The sequence below is a fragment of the Pelodiscus sinensis genome, chromosome 1 (genome assembly GCF_052426305.1).
Source record: "Pelodiscus sinensis isolate ZL-2025 chromosome 1, ASM5242630v1, whole genome shotgun sequence".
Classification (NCBI taxonomy): domain Eukaryota; kingdom Metazoa; phylum Chordata; order Testudines; family Trionychidae; genus Pelodiscus; species Pelodiscus sinensis.
The window spans coordinates 83,703,261-83,727,012 of NC_143052.1; the positions used below are offsets into that span (position 1 = coordinate 83,703,261).

A 23,752-nucleotide genomic window follows, 5' to 3' on the forward strand; every position below is an offset into this window, starting at 1 on the left:
TTTTGAAATAACCAGCCTATTATTTCGAAATAACGGGCTTGGTAGTGTAGATGCTCTGCTTGTTATTTCAAAATAACTCCCTAGTGTAGATCAGAGCTCCATGTGCAGTGTCCTGCCCTGAGACTCTGGGCCCAGGCTCAGTACATCCTACTACCCCTGCTTTCTATAGAACGGCCTGTTTGTAGGCAGGTCATTGGGATTGGTGTCAGGGAAGGAAGTGCATGGATGTACCTATCGCATAGAGCTGGAAGTGACCTTGAGAGGTCATTGAGTCTAGTCTCCTACTCTCACAGCAGGACCAAGTACCATCCCTGACAGATTTGCCCCAGTTCCTTAAATGGCCCCCTCAAGGTTTGAACTCACCATGTGGGTTTAGCAGGCCAATGCTCAAATCACTGAGCTATCCCTTCCCCCTGGAGAGTGCAAAGGGATGTGTTGTGCAGCCATAGTGCTTCCTTCCCTGCTGCAACCCCACAAACTTGCTTACAGTTGCTGTCCCAGTCCTTCCTTCGAGGACTGCAACACAGTAATGAAACACTGGGATTTGCTGAGCACTGACTGCAACCCCATAAGCTTTTTTTTCATTTATTAGCAACCACCAAGTAATGGCAACCTTTGGCTCTCCACTGAGGAGCTGCTGATAATTGGAATCTACTGAATCTTTGTTCTTTACACGTATAAATGAATTCACCATTGCTGAGTCCTTGAGAGGTGAAGTCCTATTATGCTCATTTTACACGTGGCCACTGAGGGACAGAGACAGAAGCCAAAATTGTAACAGTGTTAACTAATTTTGGGTGGCCAATCTGAGATACCTGGGATCTAATTGTTGAGAACATTTGGCATGTTTTATAATACTTTATATGTTCAGCAAAGGCAGAGGTGAAAGTAAGCGGCCTTGCCCTGGTGCGCAACGCCAGCACGAGCTGGCTGAGCTGTGGCAGAAGCCAGCAGGGAGCTATTTAAAGAGCGGGCAGGGACCTGGATTGTAATAGGACAGTACCTGGAAGAAATTTTAAGTTACTTTCACCCCTGGGGGTTCTCATAGACTTCAATTTCCGTTGTGAGTGCAAATCAGACACCAGGGCTGTGTCTACACTGGCATGAATTTCTGGAACTGCTTAAAACGGAATACTATTCCGTTTTCAGTTTTTCTGGAAAAGGAGCGTCTACATTGGCAGGCTGCTTTTCCAGAAAAGCCCTTTTTCCGGAAAAGCATCTGTGGCCAATGTAGACGCGCTTTTCCGGAAAAGAGCCCCGATCGTCATTTTTGCGATCGGGGCTTTTTTTTCCGGAAAAGACTACTGGGGCTGTCTACACTGGACCTTTTCTGGAACAGTGTTCCGGAATAAGGACTTATGCCCGAGCGGGAGCAGAATAGTTTTTCCGGAATAGTGGCTGATTTTGTACAGCAGAGCATCGTTGCTTTTCCGGAAATTCAAGGGCCAGTGTAGACAGCTCGCAGCTTATTCCGGAAAAGCAGCTGATTTTCCGGAATAAGTGGCCCAGTGTAGACACAGCCCAGGTGTTTTAAACTGGGTTCCCAGAAAACAAGGCATATTTGATTAATTGCCATCCATGTCGACATGGATATATGTGATTTGCCCAGCATCACATATGAACTCTGCGGCAGAGGCAAGGATAGAATACATTTCTCCTTGACACTATTCAGCTGCCTTAATCATGAGATATCCTTTCTCTTCCTGCCTTCCCTACCCCATCCGTCTTCTGACTTCTGCAACACATAAAACAGGGATCCTGCGTGCAGACAATAGCTTCAATCCAGCCTGTGCAGTGAAAGAGTATTTCTTTTGGATGCAATTTCCTAAAATTTTAAAATAAATTGAAAAAAGTGTCACAAAGAATCATATGGAACTTCTCCTCTCATATGGATGAACAGCAGGATTGGGATCTATAGATTCAAGCACAGTCCTTTATTACTCGATCTAATGCAATAACAAGTAGCAGTAGAAGGCTGTTATCTTCTGTGTCAACCTAGACTAGAGGGGGCGGACACACATGTTTGCCAGTAGATTTCACAGCTATTTGCTAGACAGCAAAGGAATGATGAGACTGTTCCAGGTTCTGCAGAGGAGTATTTTCTAGGGATTACAGACCCTTTGAACTCTCTCTCCCCAAGCCTTTCACTTCCTTATCCCCTCTTCTGATGCTATCCCTCTGTTCCTTTTATCCTTTTCCACAGCTCCATATATTTTCCCTTAACTATGTCCTCTGAAACAGCTGACCCATTTTATTTAAAACTTAAAAAAAAAAAAATCAGCCTGAGGTAGGAACCCAGTATGGAAAATTTCAGCATGTACAATTTAAGCTTCTGGAAGTTACAAGCAAGTGGAAAAATGGTTGTATAATGGAAACTTAGGCAACCTTAGCTGTAGTTGCCACTACCTGCACTGCTCTAATACAAGTCCCTTGGTCAGGGCTGAAGGGCAGGAAGCTGAAGCAGTGAAACACACTTCTAAACCATTTAAGGTCCAAAATTAAACTTCCCTCTGTTATTGTGAAGAGAAAGTAAAACAGTTCTAAAAGTAAAGAAATGCACATTATGTACCTGAACTATTATATTAATATGATTTTAGTCATCGTAACTGTGAAAGATGTTGGTAACCTTTATTCTTTTTAATTTCTTCAGTTAAAATTCTGAATTTAGGGTCTCAGTGTAGGAAATTTGTTTTACAAAAGTCTAAAACAATTTTTAAATCCATTTTTAATTTCTCAAAGTGAAACAAGTTGTTGATTTCAGATGCTTTTTGTCATTCCAAAGAGACATCAGATGTAAAATGAAATATATTTCTTTATATTGTATATTATTATACATAGGGGAGAAACTCTAATAAAAATGTATTTTTAATGATATGATTATCAGCCTGCTCCCTGTGTAATGATGGGCTAGCCACTAGTGTATACATGTGAGAGTCAGATGAATAGAAATGCATGATTTACCAGAATGTCATGGATAAATTCTCTATGAAATGCTAAATACTTATTTACCCAATAGACTATATCTGCTTTAAAGGGACTTGGTGTAACTTTAAATATCTGTATTTCTGTATGTGTTTATATCCCTTTTCCTGTCCTATATTGGGTAATAAAAGGATTTGTATAAAAATACCTAAAATTTGCATAAAACGTACGTTACCCAATAAAATCTATGCCTTTACCTCTGTGCCTTTAACGTTTAACTTAAATACTGGTTTGTTCGAAAGACTGGAATGGCTCCTCATGGATCTCTACCCTCTGTAGTATTCTATATTATTGTTACATGGCGCATCTGGGAGTTGTTGGCTATTTATTCCTGTCCTTTGTGTTCAAATTGAATTTCCAAATGTAATGGATAAATGAGGCCTTTGCAGTCATAAGAAGATATCCTAATTTGGCAAACCTGTTTTTGTGTGTGTCTTTGAAATGTTTTAGAATAAAGCAAGTTCCTAATTCTATTTTGCTGGCCTGCTAAAGATATTCATTAAATTCTTCAATATCTTCAGCTGACTCATTAATTTGGTGAAGAATACATTATTTATTTTTGTCATTAAATATTCTGCATGTGAAGTTTCATTTTGTTTATCATAGGACCTAGTGGATTGTTTTTCTGATGAGTGAATAGCAACAAACATTAATTAATTCCCGGATGCATATGAGTGAAGAGATAAACAGAGTTCAGTGAGCTGCTTAGATAGGTACATACAGTCTCACATGGTTGAACTGAATAGCTAGAAGCCTCATGCCACCTTGTGGCAGCCACACGGAACCATAATCACAATGGCTGCACTGTAAAATAAAAGTAGAGTAGACTCTACTGATTTTGGTTCTGGGATAGTTTCCAGTTAGATAGATACTCCTAAAAATCCAGTTAACATGATAATATTGAGATTCTTAGATATCTGTATCAGATATGCAAAACAAGGTTAGAATTAAACACCAGCAAGTGCTAAGAAAAAACACAGAATTGGTAGCTTTACATTCCTATTTTTTTCCTGATTTAGAGTTAGCGACTACTTATCCTATTTGGACACCTAAAGCAGTAGTCAGAAAAGGCAAAATGACTAGCTCTGATACTTGAACCAATGGTTAGGGGTAATACAGGCTGGACCTCCCTGGTCCGGCACCCTTGGAACCTGACCGGTCCCAGAGGAGGGATTTTGCCAGACCAAGGAAAGTAATTTCTGCCTCTGCCCCCACTACTGACTCCCCCAGCCCTGGACCCGCCACAGGCCCCTCTGCCGTGCTGATATCCATTCCCCCTTGCCTGCCGCGTTGTGACATGGGAGTGCTGGTCTTCTGTATTTTTGTGCTAAGAATTATTATTAGTGCCTTGCACCTTCCTTTGCCAAACTGTTTTTAACTTCATAGAATGAATCCTACTTACAGATTAGGGTTGAGATGACCCTTGAGCCTACTGAATGCCTCTCACATGGTGCTGTCTTTTGTCCCTTTTAGGCATGGAGAGTGCAATCACATTGTGGCAGTTCCTATTGCAGTTGCTGCTGGATCAGAAACACGAGCATCTGATCTGTTGGACATCTAACGATGGGGAATTCAAGCTACTCAAAGCAGAAGAGGTGGCCAAGCTGTGGGGACTCAGAAAAAACAAAACTAATATGAATTATGACAAGCTGAGCAGAGCACTCCGATACTATTATGACAAGGTAAACTGTGTTGTTCTAAAGCAGATTAAGAAAACAGAAGCATAAACCTCAGTCCAAGCTCCCTGCTCAAGTCTAGCTGCTCCTAGGGTTTCCTGCACATTCTCTCCATCTCTGCCTCATGTTCACTCTGACTTCCACCTCGCTTATATTCTGCTAGAATTAACCATATACAATAAAGATGCCAATTCTATGGGTGCTCTAAGGTTGGATCACCCATGGGGAAAAAATAGTGGGCACTCAGCAACCCCTAGTGGCTCTGCCCATCAGGAGCAGAATGGGGCAGGAAGAGGTGGAGTAGGGGCAGGGCAAGGTCTAGGGTGGAGCTTGTAAACAGGAGAAACTTGCATCCATTTGCAGAATCCCACAAACTTCCGTCCTAGCATGTCTATAGCTTTCCTACCTTCACCTGACATGCTTAGCTTGCTATTTCCCTATTACATATGAAATTACATACCAGTTGAATGGCAATTCGATCCAATTTATGTCACTTTACTCCGTGCACTTACTTATATGTGCTTTCTTACCAACTTACACCATTTACCTCCCTACTGGATTTGAGCCAGAGATTTCTGTGCATGTGGCATCCACTTACATATGATTTAGATTTTGCCCCTTGTTTCTGTTCTGCAAATTCAATTACCTTACTGAGTATAATATCTTCTAATGGGTAGCTGGTATGTATTTATGCTATTCTGTAGTGTATGTCAGCATCCCTAGAGGACAGCTTCACATAGGGAATGTAGGCATAGATTTGGCTCAGTGTTGTTCACTGCTGATACTGTGCCAAAATATCTGCTGGGTAGATTAATGTAAAGATGTTTTTCAACCACTGTGTAAAAATGGAATCCTACATAGAAAAACCTATTGTTACTTGGAGTTATTTAGAACTTTTGAGTAGGCACATTTTACCCTGGCTTTAAAACATTCTGAGCACTAACCCACCCAAATAAGGTCAATGGGAGCTAAAGAGGTTCAATACCTCTGAAAACCACACCACTGGAGTATATTGGGAAGGACATATGCCGTGCTCCATCTAGGGTGTGTGTGTGTGCGGCCGTGCACAAAAAATTCTAAACCCGCCCACCACCTCCACAGAGCTGTGCAGTAGCACTCATCTTCCTGCTGCCAGAGCTTCAGGGCGGGTGGGACTGGGGCCGTGTTGGGGGGTGGCTGCTCTGACTGCCACTGGGGCTGAGACTGCATTGAGAAGCGGCTGCTGTGGGGGTCATACGTGTGGGCGGGCAGCAGCTGCTGCCAGGGATTGGGACCACGTGGCTGGTGCCTGGTAGGCAGCTCCTGCCTCCAAGGATTGTGGCTGCGTGGCTGGCAGGCAGCTCCTGCCTCCAAGGATTGTGGCTGCATGGCTGGCAGGCAGCTCCTGCTGCTGGGGATTGGGGCTGCGTGGCTGGCAGGAGGCTGCTGCCACCGAGGAATTTTTTGTTTGCCTGGCCTGGGGTGGTTTATTGACCTGGCCTCTGGCCAGAAAGACCCAAGCAGCAGAGGTAATCACCCACGCATTACAGTGATTCTTTAATGTCTGGAGAGGCTGTGGGTAAGGCAGGGTGTTCAAATCCAGTGGTCCATATCAGTGCAGTCGACATTCCAGCGTAGGGCCTACGCTCTCGCACAGCTTCACGAGGCAGCACCTCCGCATCTCTGGCCAGGGGCTGTCACTCCCCCATGTGAAAAACCAAAGAACTGTCCCACACTATAGCTAATGGTGCAGTACAACTCCCACCCCCAAATCTCCAGGCTATTCAGCTCTAGGCAGCCACTCAGGCTGAAGTGCAAGTCACCAGGAGGGGCCGAGAAGCAGCTTTGCTACAGCCCATTGCTTTAGACTGGGCAGGGATTCTTCCGGGGCTCTGGCCCCAGCTGCCTGAGGAGAGAGAGAGTTCCAGGGCTGCTGAGATGCTTGTTCCCAGGGTCCAGCCCAAAGCCTGACTGAGCTCCCTGGGACCCGGCTGCAGGACGGGAAGTGGCTGTAATGGAATCTAAGGGAACTGGAGCCGCTGCTGAGCTCCTTGCTACTGACACGAGAGCTGGTGGAGACTGTTCAGTGTTCACAGGGGGTGGGGCTGGGGGCAGCTGAAGGAAGGGGGCGAGATGGGGGATTAGCTGTGTAACAGGGCAGAAGATGAGGCAGGAGCTAATGCATCTGCACAGTAAGTGCAGATGCTTTCTTCCATAACAATTTTTCTATATATAATTTTTTTTTAGTAACTGGTGGGTGCAGTGGGGGCACACATCCGAACAAGCGCACGTGACCTCAATATTGGTGCACAGGACAAAACTCACTCCACTCATGGGTGGAAAATCTTAGAGGGAACACTAGTCATAACACCTCCATTAGGGTAAACAGTGCCATAGTAACTACTTTACTGGCCTTTCAGTTGGTGTCTAGTCTAGTCACCCACTTTTCTGGGTTAAGTAAGATGTGGAAGCAGTAGAATAAAGTATGTGGTGATAAAGAGAACAGAGAGTAACAAAGAATTTGTTGATAAATTGAGTTTAGCAGAGGGATGAATGCTTGAGGGAATCATAATATGTGATGAGGTACTAGAAAGACAAGTTAAAGGAGGACTTACTGCACAACATTGGAGGTATAAAAAATATCTAGTGTGGAGTTCCCCTATCTGGATAGTAGACTCCTGCTTTTCACCTACTCTGGTACGTTGAATGACTATTGTTTTATTTCAGTTCCAGTATTCTTTATGTGATTAAAATATTTATTTTTTACAGTGTGTTCATACTTATTATTCCTACTGTTTCTTACAAGCTTTTCAAAATCAGGGTTAATGCTAATTTTAATTTGTTTTTTTAAAGTATAGTTATTTATGCTTACTGGTCTGTTCTCATCTTAATTTTCCAGGAGCTAAATGAGATGAGATTATATCCTGCAGTGACTCATGCTAAAATTTAGCATGATTACGGCAGGTTTGCATGTTCCACATGGCAGGGGAAACCAGACTAATTTATTTCTGAATTGAGCTCAAAGTATAGTTGTCATTTATTATTTGTGTTACACTAACCCTGAAGGGGGTTCCTCTTGTATTAGGTGCTATGCAAGCGGAATTAACAAAACAAATCCATTCACTTTCCCCAAAATCAAATTGTTTTCTATGTATTGAACAGGATTTGGTAAACTGATATTTTTGTTGTTGCTTAAACAAGAATTTTGAAGGAGTTCTAACAGGCTAGTGAAACATCATCAGGGTAGGATTTTAAAGCCATAAGTACTCTGATAAAAAGATGTTAGGATTTCAGTGAGAAGAAGCTAGGACCCATTTAAGTTTTCTCTCTTTAAGACCTTTTGAAGGTGGCTTGGAAAGCACAAAAAGATTAAGAAAAGGATATTCTAGTACAGAAGGATATGATTTTCTAACCACTCAGCATGGTGATTTCTTCCTCATTGAGCACTAAAGGCTCCTGCTCAGCATGGGGAAATTCACATCATTATATGAGTCCAACCTCTCCGTTTATAAACTTGACTGGGATCAATGCACACAGAGTGCCTGCTGGTGAGCGAACCATTTGTGCCTGGCTTCTGCTGGATAAAGCCATTAGTTTAATACAGCAAGTGGCTGATTTTATGTTGTTTGAAAAAGAGAGACAAATCATTTGTCCTTGGCGGTGCTTTCTCTCGAAATCAGTTTTTCTCCAAGAGAACTGGAACACCTCTTTATGTGACAATGCCCCTTCGCTTGTGTGTCTTCCCTTCGTACATACCTTTCTTCATGGCATTTGATGCTTGTCATCTTTTCAGTCAGTCCATCCTCCCTTTTTTGCTTGCTCTCTCTTTCAAAATGCTTTAGCTTAGCACCTCCTGGAGGACTAGCTGTATCCCCTATGTGCCTCTTCCAAGATGCTGGTATCCTGATAGCCTCTTCCTAGGTGTCATCAGCAGGGTTTGAACCCCAAGCCAAAACCATGGGCTGTTGCTATGTAAACTAAAGAAGTAACTCTATTGGCTGGTGGCAGCAGAGAGACTTCTCTGTGTGGACTAGCCAGAGGTTAGCAGGTGATCTGTGCTTTGTTTTGTTACACTAATTCAAAAGCGGTGGGGCGAAGTAGAATGCTGGCAGGGAGCAGCAAAGGCAGGGTAACCTGCTGCAGGACTTGAATAACTGGTAATACTGGATAAGCAATTTCAGTTTTTCAGGAGAAAGTGAAAGGTCAATCAGCAAGGGATTAAATGTCAACGAACCAGGGAAGAGCCAAGTATCCAACACCTTTTCTCTCCGTATTTATTCTGGCCCATGTGTCCTCCCATGGTGCACAGCAAGAGGGGAAAAATATATGGGAAGAACCCTAGTGGGGCCACGTGGAGGGAAAATGTGACTACATGAGATGCTTCACTAACTTCTGCCAAGCACGGTAGGGTTGCCAACCTTCAGGATTGTCCTGGAGTCTCCAAGAATTGAAGCTTAAGTCATGTGGTGAAACCCCCAAGTATACATCCGTTCCAACAAAACTGCAACCCGAGCTATGTTGCCATGGTTGGTGGATGGCTGCAGTAGAGGTCAGAGTAGGAGCTGCTGGGCATAATCTGCAGGGCTTGATACCAGCATCCCTTCATCTGGAGGGTTTTTTTTACTGTCTGGGACGAGAATGCAAGTGTTCCACAACTCGGCCCACCCACTACTGCAGTTTAGGGGCCTTCAATCTAGCAGTTTTGGGCTTTTCTCTCTGCCCTCTCTGCTCCTTCCCTGGGTGGCGTTCTGCACTCTGGTGCTCCTCCCTCTTTCCAGGGAGTGTCTGCAGCCTCCAAACACTGCTTCCTATTTCCAACCAGTCACTACCCTTTCCCGCCAGCAGCCTGGTGTTACAGGCCCTGTCTGCTCCTGCCTATCTGAGCCTGCTTTCAATTAGCTGCCTGCTCCCTGGCTCTTCCTCCAGGTGCAGCCTATGGAGTTAATTGGCCAGACTGTCTCTCTTATCTGCCCTCAGGCCTGGATGTGGTGGATACCCCACTACACAAGGGAAAATTATGTTGTTCTGACCATGTTAAAAAATTCAGATGTCTTTGAATAGTGAAGACCAGCCCTACTTCTTTTAGCAACTAAAACCTCTGAAGTTTCCATCCTCTTTAAGCATGCTCCATCCCTTCCCAGCTTCTGCAAATAACCAGACTATGGGCACCTTTCCCATAGAGAAACTGAGCAGTCTCCCTTCAGCCCTGGACAATAGGTATGAAGCAAGGCTTTCTGTTACGGTTGCTCCCAGCTGCTCCGGGCTGGGCACTGGAACTGAGAGCAGGGAGCCTGTCTCTCGTGTGCTCAGTGACAAATCCCTCCTCCGTCCTCAAAACTCATACTACCATTGTACTATTGCTATCAGTCATTCTGTTTGCTCAAGTGGCAGAGGCCTGTGCAGTGGATCTAAAAGTTCCTACCCTGATGATGACTTTTGTGGGCGTCTGTATGATTTTAGAGGGTGGGATTTGTTTTTTCAGTTAAAAAGAAAAACAAACCGAGGAAATTTTACACACACACACAAAGCTAGGTCAAGAGACCATTATGGTTGCAAAGGTAAGCACACACAGTTTAGGAAATGCTAAAATTAAGATTGCCAGTGCAGACCCCTTGTATGCATTATGATACTGTCTCTAAATACATGTTCACATTTTTTTTCACTGCTTCATTAAATGCGTAGGATGGACAGTGGTAACTTAATGAGCAGCTATTCAGTATTTTATTTTCTCCTCATTGTTGATTGTGTGGCTCCAGGCCTTATTTACTGCACACTATTCAAACCTGGCTCACAGGCGGAATTATTAATGTCAGTTTCAGTTAATATCTGGCCTGCTTGGTTAGTAGGACAAAGAGAGGAGGACATCTTACACTCTTGCTCCATGCATTATACTGACTTCTGGCTTCTGTTTGTTTTCTGGTAAAACTCAAGGTGTCGAGTCTTTAAAGTCCTATTTATGATGATTCCTAGCTATTGGAAAGACTGCCTTGGTCTCCAGGTACCATTGCAACAGTTGAGTATGTTCTTGCTAATAGTTTCTTGCTTGTTTGAACAGTTAAAAGCCAGCAATGGAGAGTGGTGTCATGGGCTGATCAAAAAAAAGCTGTGGGTTGGAAGTGAATGAGAGATGGTGGTGTGGGGACAGGCAGTGAAAGCCTGGAAGGCGAAACAGGGGTGACTTATGTGTGAACCAAAAGAGAAGAGAACCAGCAGAGAGATGTCAGGATTGGTGACATGGCCAAAGTGGTGGGCTAGGTGAATATCTGGGGACTAGATTGCACTGGTGAAGGCCAGAGAACAGGATGTTGCACTAATGAAGATGCAAGATGAGGAGAGCCTGGACAAGAGTTTTAGCTATGGGGATGGACAGGAAAGGCGGTATCTTGCAGATGTGATGGAGAAAGACTTGGCAATACTTAGACTTAGCCTGGAAATGAGGATCCATAGAGAGGTCTGATTTGAAGATGATACCCTGGTTATGGGCCTGAGTCAAAGGCAGGATAGTGGTTTGATCCACAGTGATCGAGATAGACTGTAGAGAGGAGGTCTTGGGGAGAAATATTAAGAGTCTTGTTTTAGCCATATTGAGCTTGAGCTAACAGCTAGACATCCACGAGGAGGTACAAGACAAATAGGCTGAGATTTTAGCTTGGCGAGAAGGAGAAGGGTCTGGAGAAGAGAAGTAGATCCTTGTGTCAGCATAGATATGGTAGCTGAATTACTGTTTGCAGGTGAGATTACCAACAGATAAGATTGAGATTGGAGATAAGGCTAGAGTCCTCTGGACCCAAGGAGGAGTGTATAAACCCTGTACCAGTTTAGAAGGGGTTAAGGAGCTGATCTGGGCTGAAATAGCACCATCCCATTGCACTTGCAAGTCATGCCAGCAGTGGAGGAGGGGTTGAAAATCATGACACTCAGCTCAGTAAGAGCAGCTGTGGGCGGGGAACAGATTGCTGAGCCTTCAAACTCCCAGGAAGAGGCCTGGTAGGAGGCAGAACTCACACCCTGGCCTAAAAGGAACAGGGCTCCCCTGCGCAGAAGAGTGGAGACTGTTTGCTATCATTTTTGCCAGAAAACCAGTGGACTTTGAGTTGAATTGTGGTCCACTTGGGGCCCTGTGAAGGAAGAGAGGCCAGTATGTTTCTTTTCCTTTATTTTCTTTGGCTACTTCTGAGCTGTTTGTATGTTCCCCAGAACTCAGAGGGGAGAAGTATCCAGGAGGGTTCAGCTGGAGGGCTGAAAATCCATCACTGCCAGAGTGCTATGGACCACCCCACTGAAGAAACTGGACCTGAGAGAGTACACAGCCCCTGCAACACCCCAAGAGGGTGCAGTGTTAGGAACAAGCCCTTGACAAGTCCCTACAGAAACCTGAAGGGGCCAGGAGGATGAAGAGGATCCTTCAAAGGACATTATGAAGGCGTGAAGTAGGAAGAGGACTAGGAGAGGACAATGTTTCATGGAAGCCCAGAGAGGACAAGGATTTCAAAAAGAGGAGAATGGTTGATTGTATTGAAGGCAGATGACAGGTCAAGAAGGATGAGTCCTGGTTCTGAGTTTTGGCTAGGAAAAGGTCATGAGGGATTTTGATTTCAGTGGAATGCAAGGGTTGGAAGAAGAAGTGGAGAGGGTCTAGGATGATGGTTATTGTATTACCATAGTGCCTAGGAGGTCCCTTTGTGGAACAGGGCTCCATGTGCTAGAGACTGTGCACACAGAACAAAAAGTCCCTGTCCCAAAGTGGGTGGAATGGAAGGAGGAGAATGCTTGAGAGGGATTGCCTTTGGTGAGCTTAGAGCTTAAAGGGATAAGGGAGAGAGGCAGTAGTTGGAAAGGCAAATGAGCTCAGGAATATGGCTTTTGTGGAACAGGAGAGATTAAGCATGTTTGTGTTGTGAGGGGAAAGAGCCAGAGGAAGTGAGAGGTTACAGAGAAGACGTAAGGAGGGGAAGAGATGGGGCACAAGGGAGCTCAGGAGATGGGATGGGGAAAAGTGGAAGAGTTAAGGGAGGGGAACAGATGAGAAACTTCTGCATCTGAGAGGGAAGGAAGATAGAGTTGTAGGAGGGGAAGGGAAACAAGCTGAGGAGAGGAGGAAGATCATTTGGAATTTCGCTTGGAAGAAAGTAGCAAGAACCTGTGCAAAGAAAGCAACGGAGGCAGAAGGGAAGTGTTTGAGGAGGGAGTAAAAAGTTGTGAAAAGGGGACTGTGATTGTGGATGTGGGACTCAATTAAATTGTAACATTAGACCTGATTAGCTAGGAAGGAGGAGAAAACAAATGTGCAGTGGGGGAAGTTGGTCAGTCACAGGATTTCCACCAGAGTGAGAGAGCAGACATGGAGGAAGTGGCTGTTTGGGGTGGGGAGAGCTAGGGTTGGAGGTTGGCAGGGCATATCTGAATACGAGAGGAGCGAGAAAGGGGCGAGGAGAGGGAAATATGGAGAGAATAAACAACCGTGTCAATGGAAGAGAGGGCTGAGCAGAAAGCAGACTCGATGTCAAGGAGTTAGATGGATGGATGTCATGGAAAGGGCTAGTGACAGGCTGTGAGAGCAGGAGCAAAGTGTGCAGAAAGAGATCAGATGATGGTCAAAGAGGGGGAACTGAGAGAGAGAGACCAGAAAAAGAACAGGAGTGGGTGAAGAACTAGTCAAGCAAATGGCTCTTTTGCTGTGTGGGAGAGTTGAACTAGGGCTGTAGGTTGAAGAGGGGATGGGAGGAAAACATGCCGCCAAGGTTCAGATGGGAGTAGAAGTCACCAAGAATGAGTGAGAGAGATTGAGAGGACATAGGAGAGAAAAATCAGGAGCTGAGATGATAGGAGGGCTGAAGGAGGAGTTTTTTGGACAGTAGATCCTAGCAGCATGAAGGGGAAAGAAGAGAAGAGTGGGGGGCAGTTCTGTTCAGAAGAAGAGAAAGTCTGGGAAGGGGGAGGTAGAAGGGATAGGAAGTGGCAGTAATGGGAGAGAAGAAGCACAACACCCTCCCCATGGTCTGATCCAGGGTGGGGTGAGAGAGAGAAGGAGAGGCCTCTCTAAGAGAGAGCAGCTGTAGAGGAAGTGTTAAAGGAAGGGATCCAGGAGCTAGAGGGAGTGAGACAGAGGCTGTGGATGGTTGTAATATTTTTTTTAAAGAGATGAGTGGGCCTTCTAGAGACAGCGAGAGTAAGGGAGGAGGAAAGAAGGGGGATGGCAGAAGCATAGAAATATAGGGAAGGAGGCAGCTCCAGAGATCATCTAGCCCTGCCCCTGCCATGCTTATGCAAGATTAAATATGCATACAAGTCCTTATACGCATACCTAGTGTGCCTGTAGCGCTCTATGGTCCGTTTTTATACTTGTGAGCTCTTTTGGACAGGGGCCATGTTTTTGTTCATGCACAATGGAGTTGAGGGGCTGTGATAACACTAAGTGGAAGAGTAAATAACTGCACAACACTAACTTCCTCTCTGTGCCCTCCACTCAGGACTACGAACTAGGAGAGGAAAATACATAATTGTGTAGTTAATTGTTCTAAAATCAATGGTAAAATGCTAGAGGTAAAATGTATTGTTACAGAAAGCCTGTCCGTGCACATGTAGTTATGATCATTAATTCTTTTAAATATGAAGTAAAGCAAAGGGGGGGGGGGGAATAATTTTCTGCTTTGGAAAGATATCCTGGTTCCAAAGAATGCTATAGGGAGGTACCTTATTCTGGGCCTGGCATAAGCACATCTGCTGTTAATGCGAAGTTGGGACATTGCTGGAATCATACGATACAAAAAATGCCTATGGAGCAAGAAGCTTATTTTGTGGCAACTCAGTTAAATATCTTCACCGTCAAATGGAATAGCTACAGAATGTTTGGATTGCATCACAAGGTGGCTCATTAGCTGGAGGTAATAGCAGCAATATAACGAATGCTCCAGATTCCAATCTCACTTACAACCATGACTGCAATCATTGTCTTAAATTATTCATGCAAGAATTCTTGACAGTGAAAAGTTGAGAGGGGTCTCTGTTATACAGGACACACATTTGCTTCCAGGTTTTGTCTAAATCCAGCAAAGTACAAATCTACCACTTTGTCAGCTCATTCCAAAGACACAATGAGAACAAATTGCATCTGGTACAGAATTCAACCATTAAAAAAAATAATGAAATACAATATGACAAAAATACTCTCACACAGTTTTGTGTTTTTATTTACCAGCATCTAGCTGGTAAATGCACACTAGGGATATTAGATAGTGATTAATTGAATAGTCATGTAATTGGTTACACAACTATTTGATAGTCCCCGGGGGTGGGACTGGCAGCCAGTGCACTCCTGGGGAGCTCCCTGCCATCCCACGCTGCTGCCTCTCTACCAGCAGTTGGTACACTCCCAAGGTGGCAGGCAGGAGCCAGTCAGTGAGGGGAGTCAGTTTAAAAACCTACTCCTTGTGCAGACTAGCTCCTGCCCCGCACTGCTGCCCCACACTGCTGCCTCTGTATCAGAGGCAGCAGCACTAAGGTGGAGGTTAGGGGGAGACACTCCGCAGATCTGGTGTTTATGGGGGGCCTGCTTAAAAGTTGGCTCCCCATGGTACCGGCTTTTGCTCTCCCCAGCTTGCTGCCTCTGATACAAAGGCAGCAAGGTGGGGGGAGGGATGTGTGTAGTCAATAAGATTAACCAATAAGCCTAGGCTTAATGGTTATAGGCTTATTGGTTAATCATGTATTTGACTACACATTGACATCCCTAATGCACACTCCAAAAAGACTCTGGTATAGAAAGCAGTAGTCATAATTTCATAATTTACAATAGCCGGGTTCTTCGTTCTGATCAAAGGATAGTGCTGGCACTCTTCAGTAGTTTGAAACTTTAAATGCAAAGAAGTTAACTGTTGAACAAGTCTCTGCATTCATCCATCTGGTAGAAGGAAAGCAAAATGAGGGAAAATCTAGATGCCAGCCAAACCAATATTCACATGAAAACTACTTTTGCTTATGTGGAAAAAAAATTGCTGCTATCAATAGGGGAAAAACTCCAGATACTACTTTGCTGTCAGGGTGGACAGACAGCTCCCAATGAGTCATAGAATCCTAGGGCTGGAAGAGACCTCAGGAGGTCACTGAGCCCATCCCCCTGCCCAAAGCAGGACCAATCCCAACTAAACCATCCTAAGTAAGGGTTTTGTCAAGCCAGGACTTAAAAATCTCTAGGGATGGAGATTCCACCACCTCCCTAGGTAACCACCCTCCTAGTAAAATAGTTTTTCCTCAAATCCAACCTAGACTTCCCCCACTGTAACTTGAGACGGTTGCTCCCTGGTACTGACATCTATCACGATTGAGAACAGCCTCTTTCCACCCTCTTTGGAACCGAAATTGAAGGCTGTTATTAAATCCCCCCCTCACTCTTCTCTTCTGCAGACTAAGTAAGCCCAAATCCTTCAGCCTCTCCTCATGTGTTCCAGCCCCCTAATCATTTTGGCTGCTCTCCGTTGGGCCCTCTGCAATGCATCTACATCCTTTCTGTAATGGGTGGGAGGGTGGGGGATACAGAACTGGAAGCAATACTCCAGATGTGGCCTCACTAGTGCTGAATAAAGGGAAATAATAATTTCTCTAGATCGGCTGGAAATGCTTCCCCAGTGAATCCTAATATGCCATTAGCCTTCTTGGCTACAGGGGCACACTGTTGACTCATATCCATGTTGATTACTCTAGGCCTTTTTATAGAGGAATCCCAGCTGCATGAGGAAACCCAGTTACAACATGGTTGTGTCCTAATCACATAACATGGTTTCATGTTGTCTGCATAGACCTAATCAAATCGAATTATGATCACATTACAAAAACTATGCTAACAAGGTTCTCTTCCATTGGTTTTCATATGATTTGGTCTGGTATGCACAGGACAACTCATGTCCCAGCATGGTGAGGGCACAGCCATGCTTTAACAGATTTGCCTAACACGAATGGAATTCTAGCCTAAAGCCATGGAGGGGGTGACAGCCTCTTAGCCCTAGTCATCCCAAAATCTCCATGTACTTTATGAAGCTGGGTAAGAGTTATAGGATACCTGTTTTGCAGATGAGGAAAGAGCACCAAAGAGGCTAAAGTGATTTGATGAAAGACATGCAAAAAGCCAGATGCAAACCTTCCCTTAGAACTCGTGCAGCTCAGACCCTGCTCTGAACATGACAGAGATGGGGGCTAAGCAGTTTGTAAATTGAGGAAGTGAAGTCACTGGAGCAGTTTTCTGCTCCTCCAGCTACACTAACACTACAGTTAGTCCTTTTCATACAGTACCCTGTATGGCACTAACCAACCCCAATGGCTAGACCAGTAGATGTGAATAAAAGCGAGTTTTTCCCTGAGGTACTCTCTCAGATATTTAAACAGAAGGTGGGGAAAGTGCCTGTGGTTGCTCTTCTGATATCATGGTGAAGCTGTCTCAGCAGAAGCAGTTAAGATCTCTTCTGGGTGCCCATCCTTCAGAGTCTGGTCTCATATACCTTTCACATTTCTGCAGGGGATGCAGCCAGGAACAAAGAAAGAAACCTGAAGGTGAACCCCCTCCCTCCCTTTTCCTAAACCTAATTTGGGCATTTCTGGCAACACACAGGACAGCGGTATTTCAGGAATGGCTGATTAATTAAATTGAGTCCTTATTTTCCCCAACATTATGATGGTGGGTTCTTAGGCTCAGTATTTCAGAGAAGCATCCAAAATGTTTCAGGAGTCTGTAAACTCAACCTTTTAAGCTCTGCCCATCATTCGTTATTAGGACTTCACTGCAGGCAAAGCACCGAAAGAGCCCTGTACTAAAACACATCTAGACTGAATAATAGCAAAGGAAGCATAAAATCACCAGCCAATTCAATTGCTTTTTATAGGAGCATTTCTCTGTTTCAAGCTTACTCTCTTAAATTTATTTAATATTTCCCTGCTGGGAGTCAGTTTCCAACGCAACATCCACTGCCAATACTAGATGCAACAAGCCCTCAGGTGCCAGTAGTTTTTTAAAAAATATTAAAATGTTGGGGAAAAAAGCAGAAGTTGTGTTCTGGGAATAGTCTTGAGTTAATTCAAAAATTTAATACGAGGTATAAAATTGAGTCAGAGTGAAGTAAAACTGATAATGATGTTTCAACTATACCAGAGCAGACAAAAACATAAGTCCTAAAATGAAGCCAGGAGAATCAACATTCACATGCATTTAGGTTCCAAATATCTTCCCAACTACAAAAAGCAGTCTTTTGTAATCATTTTCATCATGTAGACAGATACAAAACATACAACTCAGACTGGAGGAAGGATGGGGTTGCGGTTAAAGGAGTTGATTGGGAGATTTGGATTTAATTTCCAGCTTTGGAGATTTCTTCTGTGAACTTGGGCAAGTGATGTTCACTCAGTGCATCTAACTCATTCGTAAAACCATGCTTCCCTACTTTACAGGGAAGTTGGTGAGGATAAATCCACTGATGTATATGCAGCTTTCAGAACCTACAGTCATAGAAGTCATGTAAGAGTCTGGGTACATTAATAGGAATTACGGCTGAATTTCTTTTTTAAAATCAATAAAACAAACAGTTCATGAAAGAGGACAGTGATCTATCTGAGAGCTGGTTTGCAAAGTCTTGGAATAGCTATTTCTGGTTGACTGAAAAAGAAATTAAGTTTACAGGAATAATGTAAGTTCTCATTCAGTATTACTTACCACAGAGCAGAGTTTTTACCTTATAAGAAACAGCTGTGCACCGGAGAGAGAAATAGTCTTCAGAAAGGTTTTAAAAGGGGAGAATCCTTCATCATGGACCCGTAGATCTCAGGAAAACAAACTCATTTCTGAAATATCTGAAAAACTGTCCCCTCCCTCCCCCAGTTCCCTACTTCTTCCTTTCTATGGGTGTCTCATAGGCTTTATGGTCAGAAAGGGCCAGCATGGTCATCTATCTTGACCTCATGCACACTGCAGTCCACAGAACCTCTCACCCATTCCTAGAAGGTGGCCACCCCCCTCCCCCCTAGGCTATGTCTACACTGCAGGCTTCTTGTACAAGAACTGTTTTGCGCAAGAGTTCTTGAGCAAGAGCATGTCCACACTGGCATGTGCTTTTGCACAAGAGCGTCCATGGTAGCGTGGATGCTCTCTCGCGCAGGAAAGCTCTGATGGCCATTTTAGCCATAGCGATTTCTTGCGCAAGAAAGCCGTTGTCCGTCCACACTGCATTCTTGCGCAAGAGGGCTTATTCCTCGTGGGGAGAGGAAATTCTTGTGCAAAAAGCCCTCTGTTCAGAAGCTTTACTGTAAATTTACTTGTGCAAGAACGTGCATGCAGTGTAGATGCTCTGCAAGTTTTTGTGCAAGAATGGCCGTAGACATAGCCCCAGTGTCTCTACTATGCTGACCCGAGGGAAAATGTCTTCCTGCCCCCCAAATATGGCAATCAGTTAGACTCTAAGAATGTGGGCACCACCAGCCAGACACCTGGAAAGCAATTCTCTGTAGTAAGTCAGCCCTCTTCATCTAGTTCCCCATTACCAGTCATTGGAGAGATGTGGAGATATTTGGTGCCAGCAGTTGCAGATGGGCTATATGCCATTGTATGCAGTCTCCTCAGACCATCCCCTTCAGAAACTTACCAAGCTCCATTTTGAAACCAGTTAGATTTTTTTGATCCTGCTTCCCCTCTTTCTTTTCAAGGACTCATGTCATCTGATGCCATAATGTAAGTGTGCATATGAGGTCATACAGTGATCGTGTAGGTCTACACTGTAGTAAAGAGGGGACAAAAGCACATCAGGGCACTAAGGGTGTGTCTAGACTACTGAGTTTTGTCGACAAAAGTCCACTTTTGTCGACAAAACTATACCAGCGTCTATACTACCGCTGAGTTCTGTTGACATAACGTCGACAGAACTCAGCAGTTTTGTCGATGCTGGTAAACCTCATTTTACGAGGCATAACACCTTCTGTTGACAGAGTTCTGTCGACAGAAGGTGTTATTGCCTGTAGGGTTGTGTCTAGACTACAGGGTTCTGTCGACAAAGCAGCTTGCTTTGTCGACAGAACTCAATGTGTCTGGACGCTCTTTGTCGACAGAAGTTTTGTCGACAGATACTGTCGACAAAACTTCTGTCGACAAAACCCGGTAGTCTAGACGTACCCTAAGGGATTTAGGGCTTGGTCCCCATTGAAATAAAAGCCCCAGAGACATTAAAGTGAATTGCATTGGGCCAGTAAATTCTTTCATTTGGGCAAATACAAAAAAATGCAAACATTGTACTACAGGTTGAACCTTTAAAATCCAGGACCAGCAACATCCTTCCAGCCCACAGATATTGCTGGACCAGAGCGCCCCAGATGGCTATATTCAGGGACTGGTCTGGGCAGGTGGTGGGGAGCGCAGACCTGGCAGTAGTGGGGCCGGCATGGTGGAGAGCGCAGCCCCGGTGCAGCACAGTGAGGAGCGTATCTCTGCCTGAGCCAGAGGCAGCGGGGCCATTGTCTGGGATCGCAGTCTTGACTGGAGCCCAGGAGTGTGGCCCAGGCCAGCAGCCAGAGTGCAACCCTAGTCAGGGTTAGCGAGCTGGGGAGTGTAGCCCCAGGCGGTAAGCACAGCTCTAGCAGGGCTGGGGGCAGCAGGCCTGTGGTGGGGAGCAGGGCCAAAAGCCAGGAGGGGAGCCTCCCCTGGTTCGTCGTTTGTCCCGAGGGTGCTGGACCGGGGAGGTCCCACCTGTAACAACATACATAGCAGGGATTTTTTTCTGTGTTTCTATTAGTTTTTGTGTCTAAGTAAAAGATTTCCCTGTACTCACTCCTGAGCTGAATCTGAATCATGCCGTGAGGGAGTAATGCCTTGTTTGTGACATCAAAGAACGTGCAAACATTTGCATTTGTCACAAATTTAGCTCATGTCTCATGACAGCTGAAGGGTTCATGATCACTGTCAACTGGGTACAAGATTTTTGTGACTAAATCTGCATACTAGCATGTGCATGCTGTCATAGAGGTTTCATGCACTACACCTAATCTGAACATGTTTTTTTGTTTGATAATTCACAAATATCTGAAAGGAAATATTTAAGCCTTAAGGATCAAAAAGCTAGGCTTTGAGAGAGAGACAGCTGAGTGTCCTACAGTATGATAGCCCACCTAAAAGCGAAGGAGTTTCAAATATTTTCCCCCATTGGAAAGCAAATATTCCTGAGCTGTTTCATGGGAAGAGAGTGGAGGTTAATCCATGCTGAGGCCTGTATAGTGTAGAGATGGCAATTTTGTTAGACACTAATGTGCTGAGGTGTGTAGCATAAATATTTAGGTAGGTGGATGGAATCAAGCCCAAGAGAGAAAGAGTTGGAAAACTCACTGAAATGCATGTCTCTGAGCAGAAAGCAGTGTCAGTCTATATAGGTGAAGCCACATAAGCAACCACTGCCTGTCATGCTGACCAATACTTTCTCATCCTTTACTTGTACTCCCTGTCTTGGGCCATCTGTTGTCACTCGTGTTCTATTGGGAGTGTAGGCTCTGTGGGGTGAGTCTGTGTTTTTGTGGCTTCTAGGCATTATAATACAAATAGAAAACAATAATAATAATTAATAATACACTCAGTGCATCCAAATCACTAACCTAGTTAGCATCTCGCTTTTGTATTCACAGAACATCATCAAGAAAGTGATTGGACAAAAGTTTGTGTACAAGTTTGTCTCCTTTCCTGAGATTTTGAAAATGGATCCTCATGCTGTGGAAATCAGCAGAGAGAGCCTCTTGCTGCAGGACAGTGAGTGTAAGATGCTTTCTGAGGGCAGAGACCAGCACAAGCACACTATGTCAGCGCTGAAAAGCACAAGCCGTAATGAATATATCCATTCTGGCCTGTACTCTTCTTTCACCATCAACTCCCTGCAGAACCAGCCAGACACTCACAAGCCAATCAAAACAGAGAAACTCGAGGAGAAGTCAGAAGGAAACATGCCAGTGGAAGAAGTCAGGACTGTTATAAGATTTGTGACAAACAAAACAGACAAGCAAGTGACGAGGCCCATTGTGTCATTGCCATCGACGTCCGAAGCAGCAGCTGGCTCTGCTTTTTTCGCTTCGTCAGTGTCTGCTAAAATATCGTCTTTAATGTTGCCTACTACAGCCAGCATTTCATCTACTACTTCGCCGTCTTCATCGCGGTCCCCGTCTCTGTCTCCTAACTCTCCCCTCCCTTCTGATCACAGGAGTCTCTTCCTTGAGTCCAGTTGCCACGACTCCGATTCCCTCGAGCCTCTGAACCTCTCATCAGGTTCCAAGACAAAATCTCCATCTCTTCCCCCAAAGGCTAAGAAACCCAAAGGCCTTGAAATCTCAGCTCCACCCATGGTTCTTTCCAGTACCGATATCGGTTCCATTGCCCTCAACAGCCCAGCACTTCCCTCGGGATCCCTGACTCCAGCTTTCTTCACTGCACAGGTAAGACGTGCCTCTCTAATAGACTCTTGTTTCAGACCAACCGGTCCTAATGTGGTTGAGGCTGAATGAAGGATCTTATTTACGTGCACATAACTTTGGCATTAAGAGGAGTCTATGGTGAGGGAAAAAAAGCATAGGCAATGCCTGTAGAAAATGTGGGAAGTCAGTCCTCTCTCGCACACACTCCAAGCGCTTCCTTAGTAATGTGGAGAAAAGTCATTACAATTCACAGAGCGTGGGGAAGGATAATGAGACATTCAGTTGGGGCAGCTGTTAACATCAGTCAGCTATCACTTATATTCAGTTTCAAGGTATGTCGAAGAGGAAAAGGCCAAGAGCCAAATACAAATAGTTACCTGGTCAAAACGTGGACATGTACGTCATGGAATGCATGGCTGGTTGCTTTAGTACCACTCACTGTACCCATTCATAAAGTGTGACATTTTCATTAGCTTTCAAAGCAAAGCAAATTAATTGGTTTCTAAGAAAGGACTCCTAAGCCAATTTCAATTTCAAAAGGCCTTACAGGTTGGAAAGCATTTCCTGCAGTCTCCTTTCTGCCATTTGTTTCTGTTCCCTGTAAAATGGATGTTAACTAATTATATAATTGTAGGAGTGTCACTGTTGAACAATAGTTGTGCCGAAGGTAAAGTTCACTATAAATAATGTTATTGGACAAACCTAGTAATTAAAAGGACAAGAGAAAAGTCAGCAAGAAGCAGATGATTTAATACTTGCGTCATCCCAGGTAATTTGTAACTGACTGCACCACCGTAAAATTAGAGAGGAAATTGTTTTGTAAAAATATACAGAGTGAAAATATAGGAATAAAAGTTCACGCAATCAACAGTAAGTGAAATTTATTGAATTAAAAAAACCAAAAAACAAGGCAACAAATATTAACTCACTCACAAAAGCAAGGAAATCTAGGGTTAACATTTAAGCCTTATCCTGAATTCACCAGATAGTATGCTTTCTTTTTATTAGAGCCCTGCAGTATTTAGGCGCAAGGGAATGATTTAAAACAGGCGTGGGCAATATTTTTTGATGAGGGGCCACTCCAAGATTGTGGGAAGTGGTCAAGGGCCACACTCTTCCATGATATTAATGGAGATGTGGGGTGTGGGATGGAAGTTGGGTGCAGAGGGGAGCTTGGGATAAGGGATTGGGGTACAGGAGGGCATATGGGGTCTGGGAGGATGTTTGGGTGAAGGAGGCAGTTGTGACCTGGGGCACAGGCTTGGGGTGCAGGGGTTTGGGTTGTGACTTAGGGCAGGGGACTGGGGTGCAGGATCTGGGAGGAGGTATGGGTTCAGGAGGGGTCAGAGGGTTTGGCTTATGTGGGGTTGGAGGGTAGGAGAGGGACAGTGCTTTGGGGGGACGGAGAGAGCTTGGATGCCAGAGACAGGCTCTGGCTTGGAAACTTACCTGGGTGACTCCCAGCCAGTAGCCCAGTATGCTTCTCAGGCAGCCTCCTTGCCCACCCTGCCCCTGCAGAGGGCCACGTGCATAGATGAATAAGAGCCTGAGGGGAAGGGGGAATGGGTGCTTTGTATGCTTCTTGTTCTTCAAATAGATAGCTCCCATTGGCTAGAAACTGGCCAATGGGATTGTCCTTGGGGCAGGGACAGTGCATGAAGCCTCTGCTCCTTCTCCCTCCCTCCCTCACAGCTGTG

The 23,752-nt window shown here is 44.7% G+C and overlaps 1 protein-coding gene across 3 annotated transcripts in view; it reads left to right on the forward strand.

The window, feature by feature from the left end:
• ELK3 (ETS transcription factor ELK3) overlaps window positions 1–23,752 on the forward strand; it is a 56,277-nt gene that overhangs the window by 22,921 nt on the left and 9,604 nt on the right. For all 3 annotated transcript variants that reach the window (XM_006118283.4, XM_075933740.2, XM_014571086.4), the window contains exons 2-3: window positions 4,456–4,664; window positions 21,279–22,076. In XM_006118283.4, coding sequence (XP_006118345.1) covers window positions 4,458–4,664; window positions 21,279–22,076 — 1,005 coding nt within the window. In that variant the 5' untranslated portion in view covers window positions 4,456–4,457. The remainder of the gene's footprint in view (window positions 1–4,455; window positions 4,665–21,278; window positions 22,077–23,752) is intronic.